The following is an 18,526-nucleotide window of genomic DNA, read 5'->3' on the forward strand; positions in this document are numbered from 1 at the left end:
ATCAGCTTCTCCCCTGTGGCTTAGTTGGCTAAAGCGTCCGACTGTTATCAACCGACAATCGGGAGATCGGAAGTTCGAGCCTTCCCGGGGGAGTTTCTTTTGAAACCTGGTGTTAATTTGTCCTTTGTGGATATCTTTTTGTTAGTCTATGCCAGGAGTGGAGTTTGGGTAGAAACCACGGTATACAACTCAATCTTTGTTAGATGGCCGAGATATCAATTTAGAGGAGACAACGCAAGTCATGTGTAATTGACACTCTGGTTTATATGTTTTGTAGTACCATTAATACTGGGAAGTTGTCAGTCATGAGCTGATATGAGGCTGGTTGTCGAATCAAAAGTAGTAACCTGATTGGCTGAGACAAGACCCTTAACTCCCATACAAAATGGTCCGTGCACGACTGGGGCAAGGCATGATGAGAAAGCGAGAAAGTGGAAGGCTGCCACATTTTTTTGGAAGCTTCCACTCATCACAAGCTCCTCCCACTTTGAGCCCGCCAACGTGTTTCCCTCCCCCCCACCAACCGACGACGGAGCGAAACTTAAGCCTGTACATATTTTATACACGGCTGTAATCTCTTCTATTCAGATTCGGGTCGATCAATCACTGTCAAAATGTCCTTCGGAGGCCAAACGCCGACGATTATCGTCCTCAAGGAAGGTCCGTTTTACCCCACCGCCAGCCCGCTTCACCCCTCGATTCTTAGGGGGCATCTCCAAAAGAAGAGGATAAAAACAAGACGCAACGACAGCAAATATGATCGCGACAGATAACTGACCGTAGCGCCTTCCTACAGGAACCGATACTTCCCAGGGCAAGGGACAGATAATCTCCAACATCAATGCCTGTCTCGCCGTCCAGGCTACAATCAAGTCCACTCTAGGTCCTTACGGCGGTGACCTTTTGATGGTTGATGAGAATGGCCGACAAACTATCACCAACGATGGCGCCACCGTGATGAAGGTTTGAGGCGCTCGACAAAATGTTCATTCACTTCCAGTTCCTTTGCTAACTGGTCAAAGCTTCTTGACATCGTCCACCCTGCCGCAAGAATTCTCGTCGATATTGCCCGATCGCAAGACGCCGAAGTTGGTGATGGAACCACATCAGTCGTTGTCCTCGCCGGCGAGATCCTGAAGGAGGTCAAGGAGCATGTTGAGCAGGGTGTCAGCTCTCAGATTATCATTAAGGGTCTGAGGAGGGCATCTCAGATGGCTGTCAACAAGATCAAGGAGGTTGCCGTTAGCACAAACGAGGGTAACCGCCGTGATACTCTTATCAAGCTGGCTTCTACTGCCATGACAAGCAAGCTGATCAAGAGAAATACTACATTCTTCACTAAGAGTACGCAAACGCACCAATATGCATATGCTTGGTCATCGAGCTAACTGATTTTAGTGGTTGTTGATGCTGTCTTGTCCCTTGACCAAGACGATCTCAACGAGAAACTCATCGGCATCAAGAAGATCCCTGGCGGTTCCCTGACTGAATCTCTCTTCGTTAACGGTGTCGCCTTCAAGAAGACCTTTTCCTATGCCGGTTTCGAACAACAACCAAAATCTTTCGAGCAACCCAAGATCGTATGCCTGAATGTCGAGCTGGAGCTCAAGGCCGAGAAGGACAACGCCGAGGTCCGTGTTGAGCAGGTTTCTGAGTACCAGGCAATCGTCGATGCGGAGTGGCAGATTATCTACAAGAAGCTTGAAGCAGTCTACAAGACTGGTGCTAAGGTTGTGCTCAGCAAGTTGCCTATTGGTGACCTGGCCACACAATTTTTCGCTGATCGAGATGTCTTCTGTGCTGGCCGTGTGGCTGCTGATGATATGGAGCGTGTTGTCCAGGCTACTGGTGCTGTTGTTCAATCAACTTGCTCCGATATTCTGCCCGAGCATCTGGGTTCCTGCGGCAAGTTCGAGGAGCGACAGATCGGTGGTGAGCGTTTCAACTTTTTCGAGGACTGTCCCGAGGCCAAGACTTGCACCCTCGTCCTCCGCGGAGGTGCTGAGCAGTTTATTGCTGAGGTTGAGCGATCGTTGCACGATGCCATCATGATCGTTAAGCGTGCCATCCGAAACCATCTCATTGTCGGCGGCGGCGGTGCTGCTGAGATGGAGGTTTCAGCATACCTTCACCAGTTCGCTGATAAGAACATCTCCACCAAGCAGCAAGCTATTATCAAGTCTTTTGCTAAGGCTCTTGAGATCATCCCCCGCCAGCTTTGCGACAACGCTGGTTTCGATGCCACTGATATTCTCAACAAGCTCCGTGTTGCGCACCGAAGGGGTCAGACCTGGGCTGGTGTTGATTTCCAGAACGAGGGCGTTACTGACATGATGGAGCAATTTGTCTGGGAGCCCGCTCTTGTCAAGATCAATGCTATCCAGGCTGCCACCGAGGCCAGCTGCCTCATCCTTGGAGTCGATGAGACTATCCGCAACGAGGAGAGTGCTAAGCCTCAGGCTCCTGGTCAGCTACCGCCAGGTGCTGCGCAGCGTGCCCTGCGGGGTCGTGGACGTGGCATGCCCCGGAGGTAAAGGGAGAGAATCATAATGAATGATGGAGCATGATCAAGGATTAAAATGGAAAACTTGGCTTATCCTGAAAACATAGACTTGAAAAGTGGGAGGAGCAGTATTTGGCCAAGGGGCTGGAAGATCTGTATGATACCTAGACTTATCTGACCTCTGAAACTTGATGACCTCTATCTACTATATGCCAAGAGGTAGTAAATACGTGTTGCACTAAAAGAACTATTTAGTTGAGTTCTATTTTTTAATAGATATCTTATTACCTAAATGTAGTTCTAACTGGCAAAAAGAGATTGTCTCCCCCGGGAAGGCTCGAACTTCCGATCTCCCGATTGTCCATTTCATAACAGTCGGACGCTTTAGCCAACTAAGCCACAGGGGAAAGAGGCAATTATTATTAGGACCCATCTTTATTTGGCCTCATGTTTATAACATTTAGGTAAAGAGATAATATTAAATTTATATACTTAATCTCTTTAATTCCTATTAAGTACTATAAGTTTAATTTTGTATATTAATAATTTTATTAAAAAGTATAATATTTACTATACTTATAATCTCTTTCTTTTAATACTTTATATAAGTTATATTATTAATTTACTTTTATATTAATAATTACCTTTAAAAGGGAGCCAGTATAGTAAGTATTTTTATTAAAATTTACTTTATTACTTACTTACTTTAATAAATATAAAATAAAGTAATTAATCTTTATATTTAACTGCTTTATTTAATTATTTTATTTAATCTTAAAGTTGTTTACTCTTTATATAATAAATAGTGCGTAATATATTACTATATATAATTTATTAATTTACAGTAAATAAGACATTATTAATATTATTCCTGGCCTTACTATACTCGTTCTCTAATTCTAGAGGATCATTCTAAATAAGTCAAAATATCAACAAGTCAATCACATCCCTTCTTGGGAGGTTCTCAAGGGCGATATCCTGACATTTTATGGCCCTCAGTTGGTTCAAAGACGGATGAACATAAGTAGCAAACATCTTAGATTGTTTGACGTAAACAGCAACCCCTCCTCCAAAGAACCTTTAATGACAAAGAGCTCGGTGTATGAATCATATAATTCTGTGGCTGCCATGCTGCTGGAACTTCTGTCTCAGGCTGTTCTTTGACTATTGTAGGTACAAGACCTCTATCAATAATATATCAATTACTTGGATCACCAGGATCTGATTTCAGACAGCAAAGATTCTTATATGAACACAGATCAGGAACTCTTATCCACGATGACTTGCTATTTAATTTTTTTTCACTACAGTGAGCTTTCTCTATTCTATTAAAAAGAAGCTACAAGCACACAGCAAGGGGCATACCCTATATGCTCCCGCATCCAAAGCACTACAGCCAACAGTAATGTTTTATACTATCGAGGAGAAATCTATGCTCCAGGGCTGGAAATCAGTTAGATGGGACGATTGAAACAATAAACTTTATGCAATACGTTGCATTTTATGGATGCGACCCCTTTTGTGGTTTGGTATCTTCTGTGTTCTGTTCCTGTGAAATATTAAATGTATTTCGTTGACTATACGACAACAATGTCTCAAGGTGGATAAGAAATAGAAGTGGGAATACCAAATCTGATATCGGAGGTCGAGGCTCCGTTAAATCTAGAACACGGAGCATAAGCGGCGCGGTAACGGCCCCGTTGAGACCGAGGGTCCAGGATGACCGGTTTGGGAATGGATGCACGTGTGAGAAGCTTTGGGTGGTAGTTTAAACGCAATTGAGTTACGGAGCACAGCCAAACAAACTAATCCTGATTCTAACAAACACATGTGAATACTCGGTGCCGAGGAGAAGTAAATGGAAAGGGTCGGTTTCGCATTTAGGTCCTGATCAGTACCACGTAGCTTCGAGTAAACTATCAGGAACTCAACACAATCAGATGCAGTATCAAGGTCGTAGAACCCAAGGATGTGCTCACTGAGTTATTCGTTGACAGCAACATTATTTCAGAGCCAAAAAGAACGCCTTATATCAGCATATAATAGTAAACAGGCGTGTAATCACAATCAATATCAATCCGCCACGAGTTCATTAATGAGCCTTTTAAACTTGCAGGAATGCAACGGGAAGACCCTGCGATGATACTAAAGTTAGCACCAGGGGTGTACGCTAGACTCCATAAAGCCCCTGACGTTACCTCATACCGGCCAACCAATGCCACTAAAATGTGGTTTCTCCTGGTCAGGTTGGTGGAGGGCGGGCCCCTTCCTCTGCTAGCTCTCACTTTGAGAATGCCCTTTCTTGTCTTTGTCCCCCGACACCCTGTAACGTTCGCTATCTTGTTTGTCTTCTCCATCTGCATCTCTTTTGCGTCGTTTTCTTGTTGGAGTTTGACTTATTTGTGTTCCTCTTTTGGCTAACCCGACACAAAGAAGGAGGCACAAGAAATCCAGTTCAAGTTGGTCTGGTACCAAACGGAATGCTGATGTGCTCAGTACCATAGGCGACACCACAGTCTTTGACGACATAGATCAAGCGACCCCTCTAGCGAAACATCACGTCACCTTATAGAAGGGCGCAGTGCGAATTGAATCTTTTATCTGAGCCTTAATCGCCCCCCCAGAAGCCTTGCCTCGGCGAGCAACGATCCATCGCAATGCTTCCACTTCGTCGGCGTGGACGATTTTATGCCATAGTCGCTGTGGTTATGGTCTTCCTGCTGTATCGATTCATGCAGAATTCGTGGTCACAGTCTCCTCGCTTTGAAACGGTGAAGCAATCAAGCCAGCCAGCTTCTGACCCAGTACAGGGCTCGAAAGAAGCCTTTGAACCGCCTGTCGTACCACCACCCGTCCAGCTTCCCGATTCCGAGCAGGATTCCAACGCTGCCAATAAACCCAAACCAGCAGTACCTCAAGATGGACCAACATTGCCAGAGAAGGTTGCAGAGAAAGTCGACACACCGGCAGAAGAGAAGCCTGTCGTCGATGAACCTATCTCTGTTGGGGACGCTGCGCTGCCAGATGACAAGAAGGAAGAGCACAAGCAGCCAGCCGAGCAAAGTGCACCACAGATTCCCGATGTTCACTTCAAGGACCCTCCTAAGCAGGCCGACAACCCTGATATTCCCGATGTCAACGTTGATGGATCCAAGGTTCACTGGACCAAGCCCAAGGAGAACTTCCCTATCCCCCCTGAGTCAATCAGACCAGTCCCAACCGGCACAGCTCCCAGTATCAACAGAATCCAGTTCGACTTCCAACCTGAAGACGTACAGACAAGCACCACCCGGTTGGATCGACTGAAACGTGTCAAGGCAGAAATTGAACGGGCCTGGACTGGTTATCGCAAATTTGCATTCCCACATGATGAACTCAAGCCTGCTTCTATGAAGTATCGCGACACCTTTTGTGGCTGGGGCGCGACACTCATCGATTCGCTTGATACTCTTTGGATCGCTGGTATGAAAGAGGAGTTTGATGAAGCGGCCAAGGCCGTCGCCAATGTCGACTTCACTTATTCCGAACGTAACGACATTCCCGTTTTTGAAACTACCATTCGCTACTTGGGCGGCCTTATCGCTGCGTACGATGTTAGTGGTGGATCCTCTGGCCAGTATAAGATTCTGCTGGATAAGGCCGTCGAACTTGCGGAGGTCCTCATGGGCGTTTTTGATACGCCTAACCGTATGCCCCTATTGTATTATCGATGGCATGAGCCTTATGCTTCACAACCCCACCGAGCGAGCACTGTTGGAATCGCTGAGCTTGGAACTCTGTCTATGGAGTTCACTCGCTTAGCTCAATTGACGGGTACTAACAAATACTATGATGCTGTTGACCGTATCACCGACGCCTTGATTGAGATGCAAGCAGCGGGTACTGATGTTCCAGGGCTTTTCCCCGAACGCATCGATGCCTCTGGATGCAACAGGACCGCTACCACCCGGACTGAAAGCCTCAGCCAGGAGGCGCGGGAGCAAGTCAATTCTGCCGACCTGACTAAGGAACCTGAAGGATTTGATCCCACGAAGCTGGGCGGAGATGTAGCCTCTCCCGCACAGCTCCCTCAGGCTGACAGTCGTTGGGAGGACAAGCTCCGACGCCGCGATGTTCCTGTAGATACCGATGAGGCAACTAAAGCGGATGATCAGACACCGGCTCGACCTGGGCCTCAACAGGCGCCCCCTCTTGCTGCGGATGGTTCTTCGGCAGACTGGGATTGCAAGCCTCAGGGTCTAGTTTCCAGTAGCCCTAACTACGGACATTACCATATGGGAGGTGCCCAAGATTCAGCCTACGAGTATTTCCCCAAGGTATGTTGCTCCGTCACCATTCTTCATGATAATTTTGTCTGACGTAAACTTAGCAATATTTGCTATTGAATGGTCTGGAACCCAAGTATCGCCCGCTCTACGAGAACACCATCGACGCGATTAATGAATGGTTGCTTTATCGACCTATGATCAAAGACGAAGGCTGGGATGTGTTCTTCACAGGAAAGTTGACGACTTCTAGCCGGGGTGACTCAGAATGGCTAAAGACCTACGACATGGCCCATCTCGCGTGCTTCGTTGGAGGCATGTATGGACTAGGCGGTAAGATCTTTGGTCGTGATGGGGATATCGACAAGGCCAAAAAGCTCACTGATGGTTGCGTGTGGGCATATCAGTCAACAGTTACCGGTATAATGCCTGAATATGCTCACCTGGTCGCTTGCCCTGCCCTAGAAAAGTGTGCTTTCAGTGAAGAGAGTTGGTATGAGGATCTCGACCCTAACAGAGAATGGCGCGATAGTGAGTTTCGGAAATGGTCAGATGGCGAGGCCCAGAGGAAACTCGCAGAAGGAGCTGCTCCCGCCGCTGCCCAACAAGACAAGCCCGATGATTCAAATAAGGGACCGGAGCCTGTCGTTAATCCCCCAAAGGTGGTCAAGCGGGCAGGAATACCGATGCCTGAACTGGATAGGAGTATGGAAGAGGACGATTCGGAGTTTGGATCAACGCTCCCCGATTCACTCAAGCAGAAAATCGGGCTGAACAAGGACGGATCTGAAAATACCGAAGCAGAAAAGGCTGATCCAGGCAAGTCTGATTCGGAGAAAGCCAAACCTGCTCCAGTCGAGCTAGAAAACAAACCCGCTGCTGTCCAAGATACAACGGAAAAGACGATCGCCCCGAAGCCTGTCACCGTAGACAGCTTTGATGCCGTCAGAAACGCAGAACAGGTTGCTGCTTCTGATGATATACCTCTGGAGAGGCCTGCGACGCACGAGGAGTACGTCAAGTCGAGGATTCAAAGAGAAAAGCTCCCTCCAGGCTACACCGATATAATAAACCGGAATTACATCCTTCGGTAAGTTTGCATTTGTGATACTTTTGTTGCCTCTCCTAACGTAAAGTTACAGACCCGAGGCGATCGAATCTGTTTGGTACATGTATCGCATTACTGGCGATACTACCTGGATGGACAAGGGTTGGAAGATGTTCCAGGCTACAATTGCTGCTACACGCACCGAATTCGCCAACAGCGCCATCGAAGACGTGATGGCCACAGAGAACAATCTGAAGGACGAGATGGAGAGCTTCTGGATTTCCGAGACTCTCAAGTACTATTATCTACTCTTTTCAGAGCCCAACGTCATCAGTCTTGACGAATGGGTTCTCAACACCGAAGCGCATCCTTTCAAGAGGTCGACGTGAACGGTATTTCACCGCGTGTTTACAAGCCATTATACTGAGACCTCGCTCAAAGAAGGTTGAAGTTTTGAAAAGGAGGCCGAAGAGTCGCAAAGCTATTTCAATATCGGGCAAGTCGAAGCCACGACAAAGGCGTTTTTTTTGGAGAATGGCCAGGATAGTGTATGGTTATAAGGCGCTAGTCATCTGAGGATATATCAATGTACATACAATTTTCATCTGCAGCCGGGGTATCTCCTTAGCGTTTCGTGGTCTAGAGTGAGGTCACTCACTTTGTTCCATCTTCGTCACCTAGTCTCTCAACCTTTAGCTGCATCCCATTGGACCGAGATAGGCTGGTGATTGCCAGAGAACTTCGTCCCCCCAAACCAGAGCTCAAATCTCAGGTCTGCTGGAGCAACAATCACTCGAATATCGAACCTACAAATGTAGAACTTGTGTCCACGCCGGAAGCAAGTTCCTCGCTTTTCTTTGAGGACGAGCTGATGTTGTTTGATGCCAGCGAGGTTGCTCTTTACAGAACAAAGTCTCATAACGCCGGCTTGTTTAAGGCTTCGAGGAAGCCATTCGGCCTCGTTGTTGGACACCACAATTTCCGCGTCCCACGCGCGTGTAGTGTCTCCATCTTTCAGCCTGATTTCGAATCGTTTGACCAACGGAGAGTCCGGGTCCACGGTATCTCCCTGTGGGCTTTTGTCAATCCAGTCTGTGAGCAAAAAGAAAGGCCTGAAGCATACCTTTTTGATCAACCATTGGATCTGATTAGTCGCCCACTTCACACTTGGGTCCCACGGATCTTGTCGGACTTCTTCATCAAAGTGTCGTGAAGGCATATAGACCTCCTGAACGATTACACCGTAGCTCGCTCGAGCAATCCAAGTGCTGAGCACGGATTTATTCCCCGACTCCATCCTTTGTCGCTTATTCTCGAGTACTCCACGAGCGACCACCAGTTGCGGGTCTTGGGAGGGTATAACAAGGATATTTCGGGCATTTGGATGCTGCAGCTTGGCTAAGTGTTCTTGGAGAACCTCACGGACGTAGGCTGAACTACCCAGCCCACCGGACAGAATCACATACTCCTGTATACGCAATGAGCCCAGGTCGAGCTTCAAACGGGAGCGCCTTACCACTTGTTTTGAAAGACCTTTTTCGGTCAACCAGTCAAGTCGCTTGTGAATTCGGGCCATGATTGCTTCGATATGGACATCGAAGAGGGCTTGAATGTCTTGCCTGCAGCGGATCAATCATACTTAGTAAGTCGAAATAGAGAGTGCGTTTTTTAGTAGCGGGACAGTAACTGACTTGGTAAAAAGCATGCGTCCATCTTGAACTCCGAGGCCTTCGTGGCTCACATCGTATCCTACACCCTCCATCATAATTTTGTATACTGGCTGCATGTATACCTTTTCGCCAAACTTGTGCTTGACGCTCTTAAATCCTTGACTTCGAGCCATGCGTGCTGCAAAATCAGCCGGAAGCTTGAAGTCGGGATTCGCGGCCATTCTTTGCGAAACAAGTCTTGCAAATGCGCGATCAATAAGTGACGAGCCAACACCTACACCGCTGACGGCAGCGACTTGAGAAAGCTGTGGAAAGCTCGAGTTTGTGGAAGTGACTCGCATCAGAGCGAGGTCCGTTGTGCCACCACCAGCATCCACGGTCAGAAATACGCTGTTTTCCTTGAGACTTATCGCTCCAGTCTTGAGAGTTGCCACAGCTGCGGCCTCGGACTCTGTGAGGTCAACCAATGCTGAATGCTTTGGGCCTCCAGTTCCGAATCCAGCATCATGAATTGCGCCTTTGAAGGTGTTTATGATAGCCATACTCGTCCACGTCGTGGGCGCACTGAAAAGGAACAGCACGGCCATGCGGTCCCACCCACCGACATGTTTTATGCCCATGCGCATTTCTATGCTATCTTTGATATGCGCATATATCTGCTTCAGATAATCTGTCACGAATTGGCGAGCCTGGGCAGTGCTTTGCGGGACGTTGCTTAGACCCTGATGCTGTGCTGCGTCGAGGGTCTCTGGATCTAGAAAGATCTTGAAGAAGTCCCTCCGTGTCTTGCTCGTATCGTGGTCATCGTCAGCACACATGAATCCCCAAGATGAAATGCTTCCATCAGCGTTGTATACGATTGTCGTGGGGACTTTTCGATCACCTCTGTCGTCGCTCCCGGGCCAGTCGTTGACGACCTGAATAGGGATTCCATGCCTCATCCAGGCGACACCTAGAACGGATCAGTTTTTCTCTGGTACTTGCGGGAACACTACTCACCCGTAAAGGTCGTACCAAGGTCCACAGAGATAGCCAAGTCTGGTTGTTCTTCCATTTGTTAGTCTACTCGATTTCTCTGTAGAAGCAACTGAGGAAGAATCAAAAGATAACCTGAGAGCCTTATTGCCAGAAATGTGACAAGCCTCGGAAGTGGCCCATGCGACAGGCCTATTCTCAGCCGCCGGAGCTGGACTTGGTGATATTGGTTTGCTTGACGCACCTCTAAGGGTGTGCGGGTCAATATGCAGCAGGTCGGCTGGGAAAAGACAGACTAGGCCTTCGGCCTCAGCCTGATAATGAAACATGGATCTCAATGTTCCCCCGTGCTGAGTGGCTTGACAAGGGATGCTGCTAGCTGGACCTCGACGGAGAGGAGAGAAGAGGAGAGGAACTTGGTGGTGGCAATCAAATGGCTGTTACTGGGGCTTTTGCTGGTGGTCAAAAGCAACGCCTGCTCTGAAAGCTTTCGAGGCCTTCTCGTTCTTTTTCTTATTATCGCCCTTGAAACCTTTCAGCAACGCTTGCCCCGCCTGCTGAGTTTCTTGCCTTTTAAGAATCTTTATCTCTATCCTACGAAGATGAATTCAACGACTCTAGTGTTGAGTGGAACAGTCGTGAGGAGCCCTACAACTTTGACGGTTCTGGAGATCAAAACTACTACGTCCGTCATTGCCCCAGAAAACATTAATGCATCTCCTGAAGGCCTCACAATCCCCAATGTGATTGTACTGGCCACAACAGAGGCAGTGGCAATTGACAGTGCGCAGGCTTCAGAGGCAACCACATCAAGCCAAGAAGGAATCCCATCCAGCGCGTCACGCACAGATCTGAATGATGGAAAGCCAACTGGCCAGGGAGATTCATCGGAAAGATCGCCGGACGGACTCAAAGGCGGTCCTGTCGCTGGAGTTGCCATCGGCTGCCTTGTTGCTGGCCTTGCTTTGGGACTCATAGCAGCCTTTCTACTATTCCGGAGACGGCGGAGAGCCAAACCAGCAAACCAAGGATTTGTTTTAACAGATCAAAGATACACGGAACCCAAGGATGGCACGCAGGTCATAGTTTCATCGTCCACGCACGATGCTGAACTCAGCCAGTTTCTTCTCGAGGCAACTCCGGACAAGGACCTCCAAGCAGAGCTGCGCTCACTATCCGAACTCGTTTATCAGCACGTCGAGAACTATTACCGTCGACCCCAAGTCCAGGCCGACCCTGCTGAGGTGGCTCAGAGCCTCATCAATATTGGCTACTCACCAGAAGCGTCAGGACTGCAGGCAGACACAGTTGCTGCCATTTGCCTCAGCCCCAAGACCTCTCAAGTTGGACTCCGTCATGCCCTCTCGCATGTCATCTTTCGGAGCCTCGATTTCAATTCTGGCAGCAGCTTGTCCATGCTTCCACCAGAGGTTGCAACACTGACGCAAAGAAGCCACTCGGCTGAAAACGCAAGCAATCCTGGTAAGACACTCCCACATTGACCAGAGCCTGATTAGAGAAATATCTAATCAAACTTTCAGCCATCATCTTGGCGCGTTCAAGGTGGCGCACTCTCTCTGCTCTGCTTCTCCATCCTAACCCGGACGAGAGAACACCACTCCCGGTGTCAGTGACAGAAGCTTCCCCTATGGCTCTATCTCTTGCGAAGGAGCTAAACCAGTTCTTGGGGGTGTTTGTTACACAAGACACTGCTGGCCTACAGGATCAGATGAACCATCTGCAGGCTGTCATTCTTGAGTGTACCAAATTGGGCTATGTCGTTCTATCGCAGCCGAGTGACTGGGGGTTTGTTTTTAGCAACAGTACATCCGTTACAAAAAGCCGTAGGATCGTGGTGTGTCCTGGCTTGGAAAGGCTCAGCCAAAACGATGGAACGAGGTATAGATCACCCAAGGAGATAGTAGCACCTGAGACTGTGAGTTTGTGAGGGAGAGGGAGCCTGGAGCACATTCACTGCAACCTTTTGGTCATTGGGCGTCTTTTATTGGATGGTAGGATTTGATGAGCTGAAAATGGGGTCGATATGTAGTCCTGTATTGCATAACTTATTAGAATTATAGCCACGTCCCGAAATGAGAGTGTTTATGACACAGTGAACTTACAAGAGACTGACAGTTCGTCCCAATCCATGAACAAACGACATATATTGCTTTCTATGCCATGATTCGAGTAAGCCAAGTCACTTGGTTAGTACATATTTGAAAGCGTACCATTCTCTCTCAGACACACTGGGAGGTGGCTTGAACCAAGTCTATGGCCAACACCACAACACAGTAATTCATGTGACATACACCCACCCGATACATAACCAGTTAAATGTTCAGCTGGTGGATTGCATCCGACTATTGGCCTGTCTTGCTTGCTTGGGCGTGAGTGGCTGAGAGCTGAGTCTTTTCTCAGAGTCTGCTTCTAGATATGCAAGCCACATGCCTCAATATCACATTTGGCGTCAGCTCTCAACATGGGTCCTAGCAACATGATAGTGGATGGATATTGTGCAAATCAGAAATAGACTTAGACCGCAGCCTGATTTTGTTCTCTCTTTTCTTGTCTGAGCGGGGAAGACTAATGTGAGGATTATTGTCTCGCCTCTTTCATCACCTGCAGCTTAACAAGGATTACTCAATAGTTACCTCGATCATCACTTACATATTGCCCTTCTCACTAAAATCATCAGCAGCACTCCATTATATAAGAGCATTCACTTCTAGTAACACAGTACTCTGTCCTCATTCAGCATGCCCAACCCCCTCAAGGCAATACATGCAAGTTTCAACCTCCTGACCTGGGCGCTGGACCACGACCAAGTCCCGAACGATATCCGTCGCAGTCTCGAGCTCGTTCGAACATGCGACTCAGATCTTCAGCATCTCATAGAACTACGTCAAGAGTGTCTCCATCTCCTTCAGCGCCGCCCAAAGGTTCTTGAGCGCGTACACAGCATTATCGAATCAGCTCAAAGAGGGCTTCAAGAAGTCTGCGAGATTGTCGAGAGATGTCGCCCTGAGGCCGACAGAGGTGGAAAGACCACATTTTCGAAACGCATGGCATGGGTGCTTGTAGATGCGAGTGAGTTCAAGAGCCAGGAGCCTATTGTTAGTCGACATCATGCCGCTGTGCTCGCTGAGTTGAACTTTCTGAGACAGATCGCTCTTTTGGCTCCTGTTCCTGAACCCGTGAAAGTTAAGGAGAAGTGCGGTGTAAGAGATGAAGCCGCAGTGTTTGATAACGTTGCGCTGCTAGGGGATCTTCTTGGTGATGCAACGGGCAAGTTGAATATTCCCATCATATAACTTGATTGATACAATGATCTAACAGCATGTGTCACCCTAGCTTCTACCAGGAAACCACAAATTGTTCAGTCTATTGATGCTCCAACTCCAACCATAGTCTTCAGCACCAACGCAGAATCCGCCACACCAACGACTCCATCCTCGCTCCAAGTACCTCAGTCTCTTCATAGATCAACGAGTTCGCAGACGATGCACATAGAACATGCGCCTGAGTCACTCCCAGAACTTGTCCCAGTCAACATGAACAGCACAGCTCTACCTAAATCTTTCACTTCAAGTGCCACTTACGATACTGAGGCCCTCGCAGGATTGAGTCTGCTTCTAGGAGACCCCTTAGACTGGAGACACTCACCGCCTCTGGCGCCAGCCAACAATGGTCTATTGAACCGGCCAGTGACGGCTCCATCTCAAAGACGGCCTGCACATTTCGCCAAGAATGATTCTGACCAGCATCTCCCACTTCATAGCCCCTATGATAGTGTCTCTGATCTGAGCCAAACTAGCCAGCGAGCAAGCCTCAACTACACTCCGTCACGTCTATCACCAAGCATCTCAAGCCCTTATTATCAGCAGCATTCACTTTCAAGACCTCCAGCAGCCACGCGATCAGCGTCTCAGCTTCACCATATGCCCTCTGGTCACTATCCGGGGCAGCTCACGTGGTCAAACTCGTCTTCTGCAACATTATCCTCCATCTCGTCCGGTGTAACAAGACCTGACTACAGCTGGATACCGCCAATTGCTGAGCTTGATAGTTCTCCCCACCATATGGTTCCAATTGTTGGTGCATTGAACCATCTAAATCGACCCAACGAGGTGCCAATGGACCAGAAACTCGCTATACAAATCAACACAACACCAGTCGAACTTCCAGCAGAGGATAACCTATCAACGAACATAAACACATACTGCCAGACTTTCTGTCCGGGGTCTAACAGAAGAGGGCGAGCCATCAGTCAACCAACATCAACACTACATCAGCAAATAACGCGGAACCCAACTCTTGACCAGGGAAAGGAAGTGGTGAGGGATTATAATGGTGTGCCAAAAGATTGTGCAACGTGGTAGTCGAATTTCTGGGCATAAGCATGCAAAGATATCAAGTTTAGATAGGAGGTTCAACAGACACGTTACTATGAAGCAACTGAGAAAACGAGTGTTGAGGTATTAGCAACACTCAAAGCTTTTCCACCCTGAGATATATACAGACCAACTGCTAAGTGCTGTATCTGTCTGAGTTCATCAGTGATTTATATAGGTTGCTAGTTAGTCTACCTACTATAGCCAAATGAGATTACATGCAAAGTGTCGACCAAGATATTCGCAACTCAATTTATTGTCTTGATGACCCTCGGTAAAGAAGGGGCCCATTACTACCTAGTAGAGGCACAGCTATTTTCCCTTATCTTCATCCATCAAATCCTGTCCGTTCAAGGTGCCGCAAGCCCCAACATCATTCTCTCGTGCGCACACACTCGGTCAATCTATAATAAGAAGCGTGGAAAGTGATCAGTAATGCAAACAAACACAAAGATCAAAATCAGACCCAAATCCTCAATTTCGCAAACGCGCGACAATAAATTGCCTTGATAATACATGTCGATAAACAATTCCCATTTCCTCCTCACACGTCAAGACATATATCCCATATTCCCGTACCACATCCTATTCGTGGTCTCAAAAATCGTATCTTGCAGTGCATCCATCCCACGCGGTCTCTCACCTTGAGAGATCGGTCTTCTGTGTGGTCCCTCAGTCTATATGCAAAAAAAGATGTGCGTTCCTCGTTTCGCTTCATCGTTCCAGCTCATGGTCATGCCGAGTTTCGGTCGAGGAGCCTCTGTTTTCAGTGGCCATCGTATCGATTGTCCGATATCTCATCATGTCATGAATCAGGCTATGTCATGAATAGAATAAAGCGGTGTGGTACGGTGCCACTGTGCCGTCCCATGTCGAGGCTGAAAGACCGAAATTATAACCGATCGCTCAACGTTTTTAAGTAAACAAAATCATTTCCGTAACTCCGATGCTGATGCCCTTTACCGTCTTTGATCTTACCATCCTCGTGTCGAAGATTATAGTCGACATATGTATATTTATTCGACAACCTTAGTCCTCAATAGTCCGCGATGACTCAGGTGAATTCGAGGTATCCTATACCATCGAACTGAGAACGCTTATACTGAGGATCATAATGAGTAGACCGATAGTAACAACTATCAGTAGGGCGAATGAGAACCAACCCAATACCATGGCGCTGGTACCCACGCCACTCTTGACAGCTCCGTTTCCGAAATCCTGGGCTATAACCGAGGCGGCTACGGACGCTGTATGTTGCCATAGCACAGATACAAGGACGAAGATGGCTGAGACGAAGATCAGGGCAAGAGCAATTTGGGAGACGGGACGAGACGGGAAAGGCTTGACTTCGCGGTCAGAGCCTTCTGAATCAGTCTCCTCGTGCCATCCGGGGAAGGTCGCGAGGAGGAGGAGGCAGACGAAAGCGAAGATGATGGCGATAATACTGAGAATCAGGTTAGTGTGGCTCGATTTCGGTGCACGTGGAGTTAAAACTGACATGAGATATGGGAATACAATCATATCTTTGAATTGAGCAGCCAGCCAGATGAGGTTGAGAGGATCTTGGTCCACATCAACCTCCTTAGCCAGTGCAGTGGCATTGTTGCTGCACAGCCAGGAACCACCGTCGGGGTTGATACAGATACCGAAGTAGCCAACGCGAGCTTGCAATGAAGCGTCGCCTGCGATGTTCTCGATAGCTGAATGGAGGTTGTAGTCGACCTGGGCTGTATCGGGCACTGCTGTGTAGTCCTTGTAGTAGATAGATAGTAGGAAGATGTCGGGGATAAGTGGCGAGGACGATGAACAGCCAGCGAGAAGCAGTGCTTGTTTTTGTTAGAAGGTCATCTCGTTTTAGGGGCAAAATAGCTCACATAATAGAATAATGGCGATGGCGATAAGGATCATCAACACATGGTGATAACCGAGGAATGGAACGAAGCCTAGTGAAATTGGATGTTAGCGATGCGGACTGTATCAGCTGAGACATTGGATCGATGTCCCGAGATCAGACAGTGACTTACGATACCAGCCGACCTGGACTTTTTGCCTTCTAGAGGACGAGCTGCTGCTGCTGCTCGTCCCGGAACCCATCGTGAATGATGTTGATCCTACACTCCTTCAAATTGTTGTCTGTTGAAGTAGTAGCGGGAAACAACTGAGTTGTTTGCGCTCGTCCCCCAGTTAGGGAGCGACGAACACGAGTTCCTCAAGGCCAATATCAATTGGTTTCCTTGCTCTTTCTGTTACCGCTGGGTTGCGTAACACTCTGGAAGCGATCCTTTGATCGACCCCGAACTTCCTCCACTGGACTGGATCAGTCAATCTGTCTCGGGAACAACTGGTTTTTGTCGAAGTGAAGGTGAAGAAGTGGTGGAATGCGGGCGGGAGAAAGCGATGTCTCGGTAGACAATGGACACTGGAATGTATGTGGGCTAAAGACGACGGTCGGTGACAACGAGCGAAAGTCGGGCCCTGCAATAGTGAGATCTTGTTAAAGGAGGTTAAGTTAGGAAGTCAAGTTAAGTTGAGAGTTGGCCACGATAAATCAAGAGCCTTGAAGATCAGTTCACACGTTCTGCTAACGAGGGTGAAGACTTATTGGTTTTGTTAGAGAATCTCCTGAGAAAAGGAGAGAAGGAAAGGAGAGAAGCGGTCAGTCAGTCAATTAGTCGGAGCAGTTTCGTATACCAATACCAGACAATTGGGAGGATATTCGATGGCTGGGAAAGACTTGGGATAACTACCAACCTCTGGACTTTTCGGTGGGCGATGCAGAGGTGTAGTGACCAGCCACCTATTTACTCGCGTTGGCCTGGCGACGGTGACGTTTTACTTGTGGAGCCACAGTTGCCAGCTGGGCGAGCTCTGGGACAGGTAAGACAGGGCCAGGGGGCTTGGGGACTCCTTTCAGCACCGGGCAACCCGCTAACCGGCGCCGCAGAGGGTAGGAGAAGCCTAGACGCGATCGGGCGCTAAGCTGTAAGAGGCAAGGTGTTATTGGACCTGCAGCAGCGCAGATGAGCAACTTCCTGGGCTTGATCCCTGAACCCTAGGATCTACGATCTTACGTAGCGCTTCGCCGCAAAGTCGACGCGTTTCTATGTACGGCCAGAGCTCGTCAGCGCCCAGATTTGCCAAGGGTTGCCAAGGATAGAAGCTATAGCGGGACCTCTCTCAGCTTAATGCAGTTGTCATGACGATTTGGCGCCGTTTCGAATGGACTCTCGCTCCTCCGTACTTTATCGGGCTATCGACCTATTCATCTTATACCAATTGTATCATCGGAGTAGATTCGATTTTTATTTGTTCCTCCGCCTGGACTGGTCCTGGTGCTGCGACGGACGTCGATAGCCTCAATCGACAAGTTATTGGACTACGTACCGAGTACACCACTCGAATACTCGTGCTCGGGCATATTCTGTGACTGAGATCCATCTACTCGGTTATCCCATTCACAACCCGGTCTCAATCTATTCGCCCCATTTACCCCGAGTAAGCGAGAACTGGCTTGAAACTCCCCGACTTTTGCTCATGGAATCTTTTCTCCCCAACTCGAGCTAAGAAGTCGTGTTATTATCCACTCTGTCGGAGCCAACGACGCTGTCCCGCGGCCAAACCGTACGCGGTGTGGACAAAGACTCAGGATCACTGAATCACGGCGAAAACTA

The 18,526-nt window shown here is 48.3% G+C and overlaps 6 protein-coding genes and 2 non-coding genes across 8 annotated transcripts; 5 read left to right on the forward strand and 3 right to left on the reverse strand.

Moving 5' to 3' along the window:
• Positions 1-9: 9 nt before the first annotated feature.
• Positions 10-93, forward strand: tRNA. Its single transcript is given in 2 exon segments — positions 10-47; positions 58-93. It is a non-coding gene; the product is annotated as a tRNA-Asn (tRNA).
• Positions 94-614: 521 nt separating this feature from the next.
• Positions 615-2,534, forward strand: FMAN_05976 (putative CCT7-component of chaperonin-containing T-complex; the record flags this gene model as incomplete). The annotated part of the gene is made up of 4 exons (XM_041827301.1): positions 615-660; positions 797-963; positions 1,023-1,344; positions 1,399-2,534. The coding sequence occupies 4 exons, from the start codon at positions 615-617 to the stop codon at positions 2,532-2,534; spliced, it is 1,671 nt and encodes a 556-aa protein (XP_041678277.1).
• Positions 2,535-2,825: 291 nt separating this feature from the next.
• On the reverse strand, positions 2,826-2,910 carry tRNA. Its single transcript is given in 2 exon segments — positions 2,826-2,861; positions 2,873-2,910. It is a non-coding gene; the product is annotated as a tRNA-Asn (tRNA).
• Positions 2,911-5,160: 2,250 nt separating this feature from the next.
• FMAN_05975 (uncharacterized protein) lies at positions 5,161-8,205 on the forward strand (the record flags this gene model as incomplete). Its single annotated transcript, XM_041827302.1, has 3 exons — positions 5,161-6,819; positions 6,873-7,858; positions 7,911-8,205. The coding sequence occupies 3 exons, from the start codon at positions 5,161-5,163 to the stop codon at positions 8,203-8,205; spliced, it is 2,940 nt and encodes a 979-aa protein (XP_041678278.1).
• A 296-nt stretch (positions 8,206-8,501) lies between these two features.
• On the reverse strand, positions 8,502-10,540 carry FMAN_05974 (uncharacterized protein; the record flags this gene model as incomplete). Its single annotated transcript, XM_041827303.1, has 5 exons — positions 8,502-8,885; positions 8,940-9,284; positions 9,333-9,435; positions 9,508-10,438; positions 10,486-10,540. The coding sequence occupies 5 exons, from the start codon at positions 10,538-10,540 to the stop codon at positions 8,502-8,504; spliced, it is 1,818 nt and encodes a 605-aa protein (XP_041678279.1).
• A 523-nt stretch (positions 10,541-11,063) lies between these two features.
• Positions 11,064-12,409, forward strand: FMAN_05973 (uncharacterized protein; the record flags this gene model as incomplete). Its single annotated transcript, XM_041827304.1, has 2 exons — positions 11,064-11,943; positions 12,003-12,409. The coding sequence occupies 2 exons, from the start codon at positions 11,064-11,066 to the stop codon at positions 12,407-12,409; spliced, it is 1,287 nt and encodes a 428-aa protein (XP_041678280.1).
• An 811-nt stretch (positions 12,410-13,220) lies between these two features.
• Positions 13,221-14,843, forward strand: FMAN_05972 (uncharacterized protein; the record flags this gene model as incomplete). Its single annotated transcript, XM_041827305.1, has 2 exons — positions 13,221-13,749; positions 13,801-14,843. The coding sequence occupies 2 exons, from the start codon at positions 13,221-13,223 to the stop codon at positions 14,841-14,843; spliced, it is 1,572 nt and encodes a 523-aa protein (XP_041678281.1).
• Positions 14,844-15,929: 1,086 nt separating this feature from the next.
• FMAN_05971 (uncharacterized protein) lies at positions 15,930-16,949 on the reverse strand (the record flags this gene model as incomplete). Its single annotated transcript, XM_041827306.1, has 4 exons — positions 15,930-16,299; positions 16,354-16,681; positions 16,730-16,798; positions 16,880-16,949. The coding sequence occupies 4 exons, from the start codon at positions 16,947-16,949 to the stop codon at positions 15,930-15,932; spliced, it is 837 nt and encodes a 278-aa protein (XP_041678282.1).
• Positions 16,950-18,526: the final 1,577 nt, after the last annotated feature.

This window comes from Fusarium mangiferae (genome assembly GCF_900044065.1).
Source record: "Fusarium mangiferae strain MRC7560 genome assembly, contig: FMAN_scaffold002, whole genome shotgun sequence".
In the NCBI taxonomy this organism is placed as follows: Eukaryota; Fungi; Ascomycota; class Sordariomycetes; order Hypocreales; family Nectriaceae; genus Fusarium; species Fusarium mangiferae.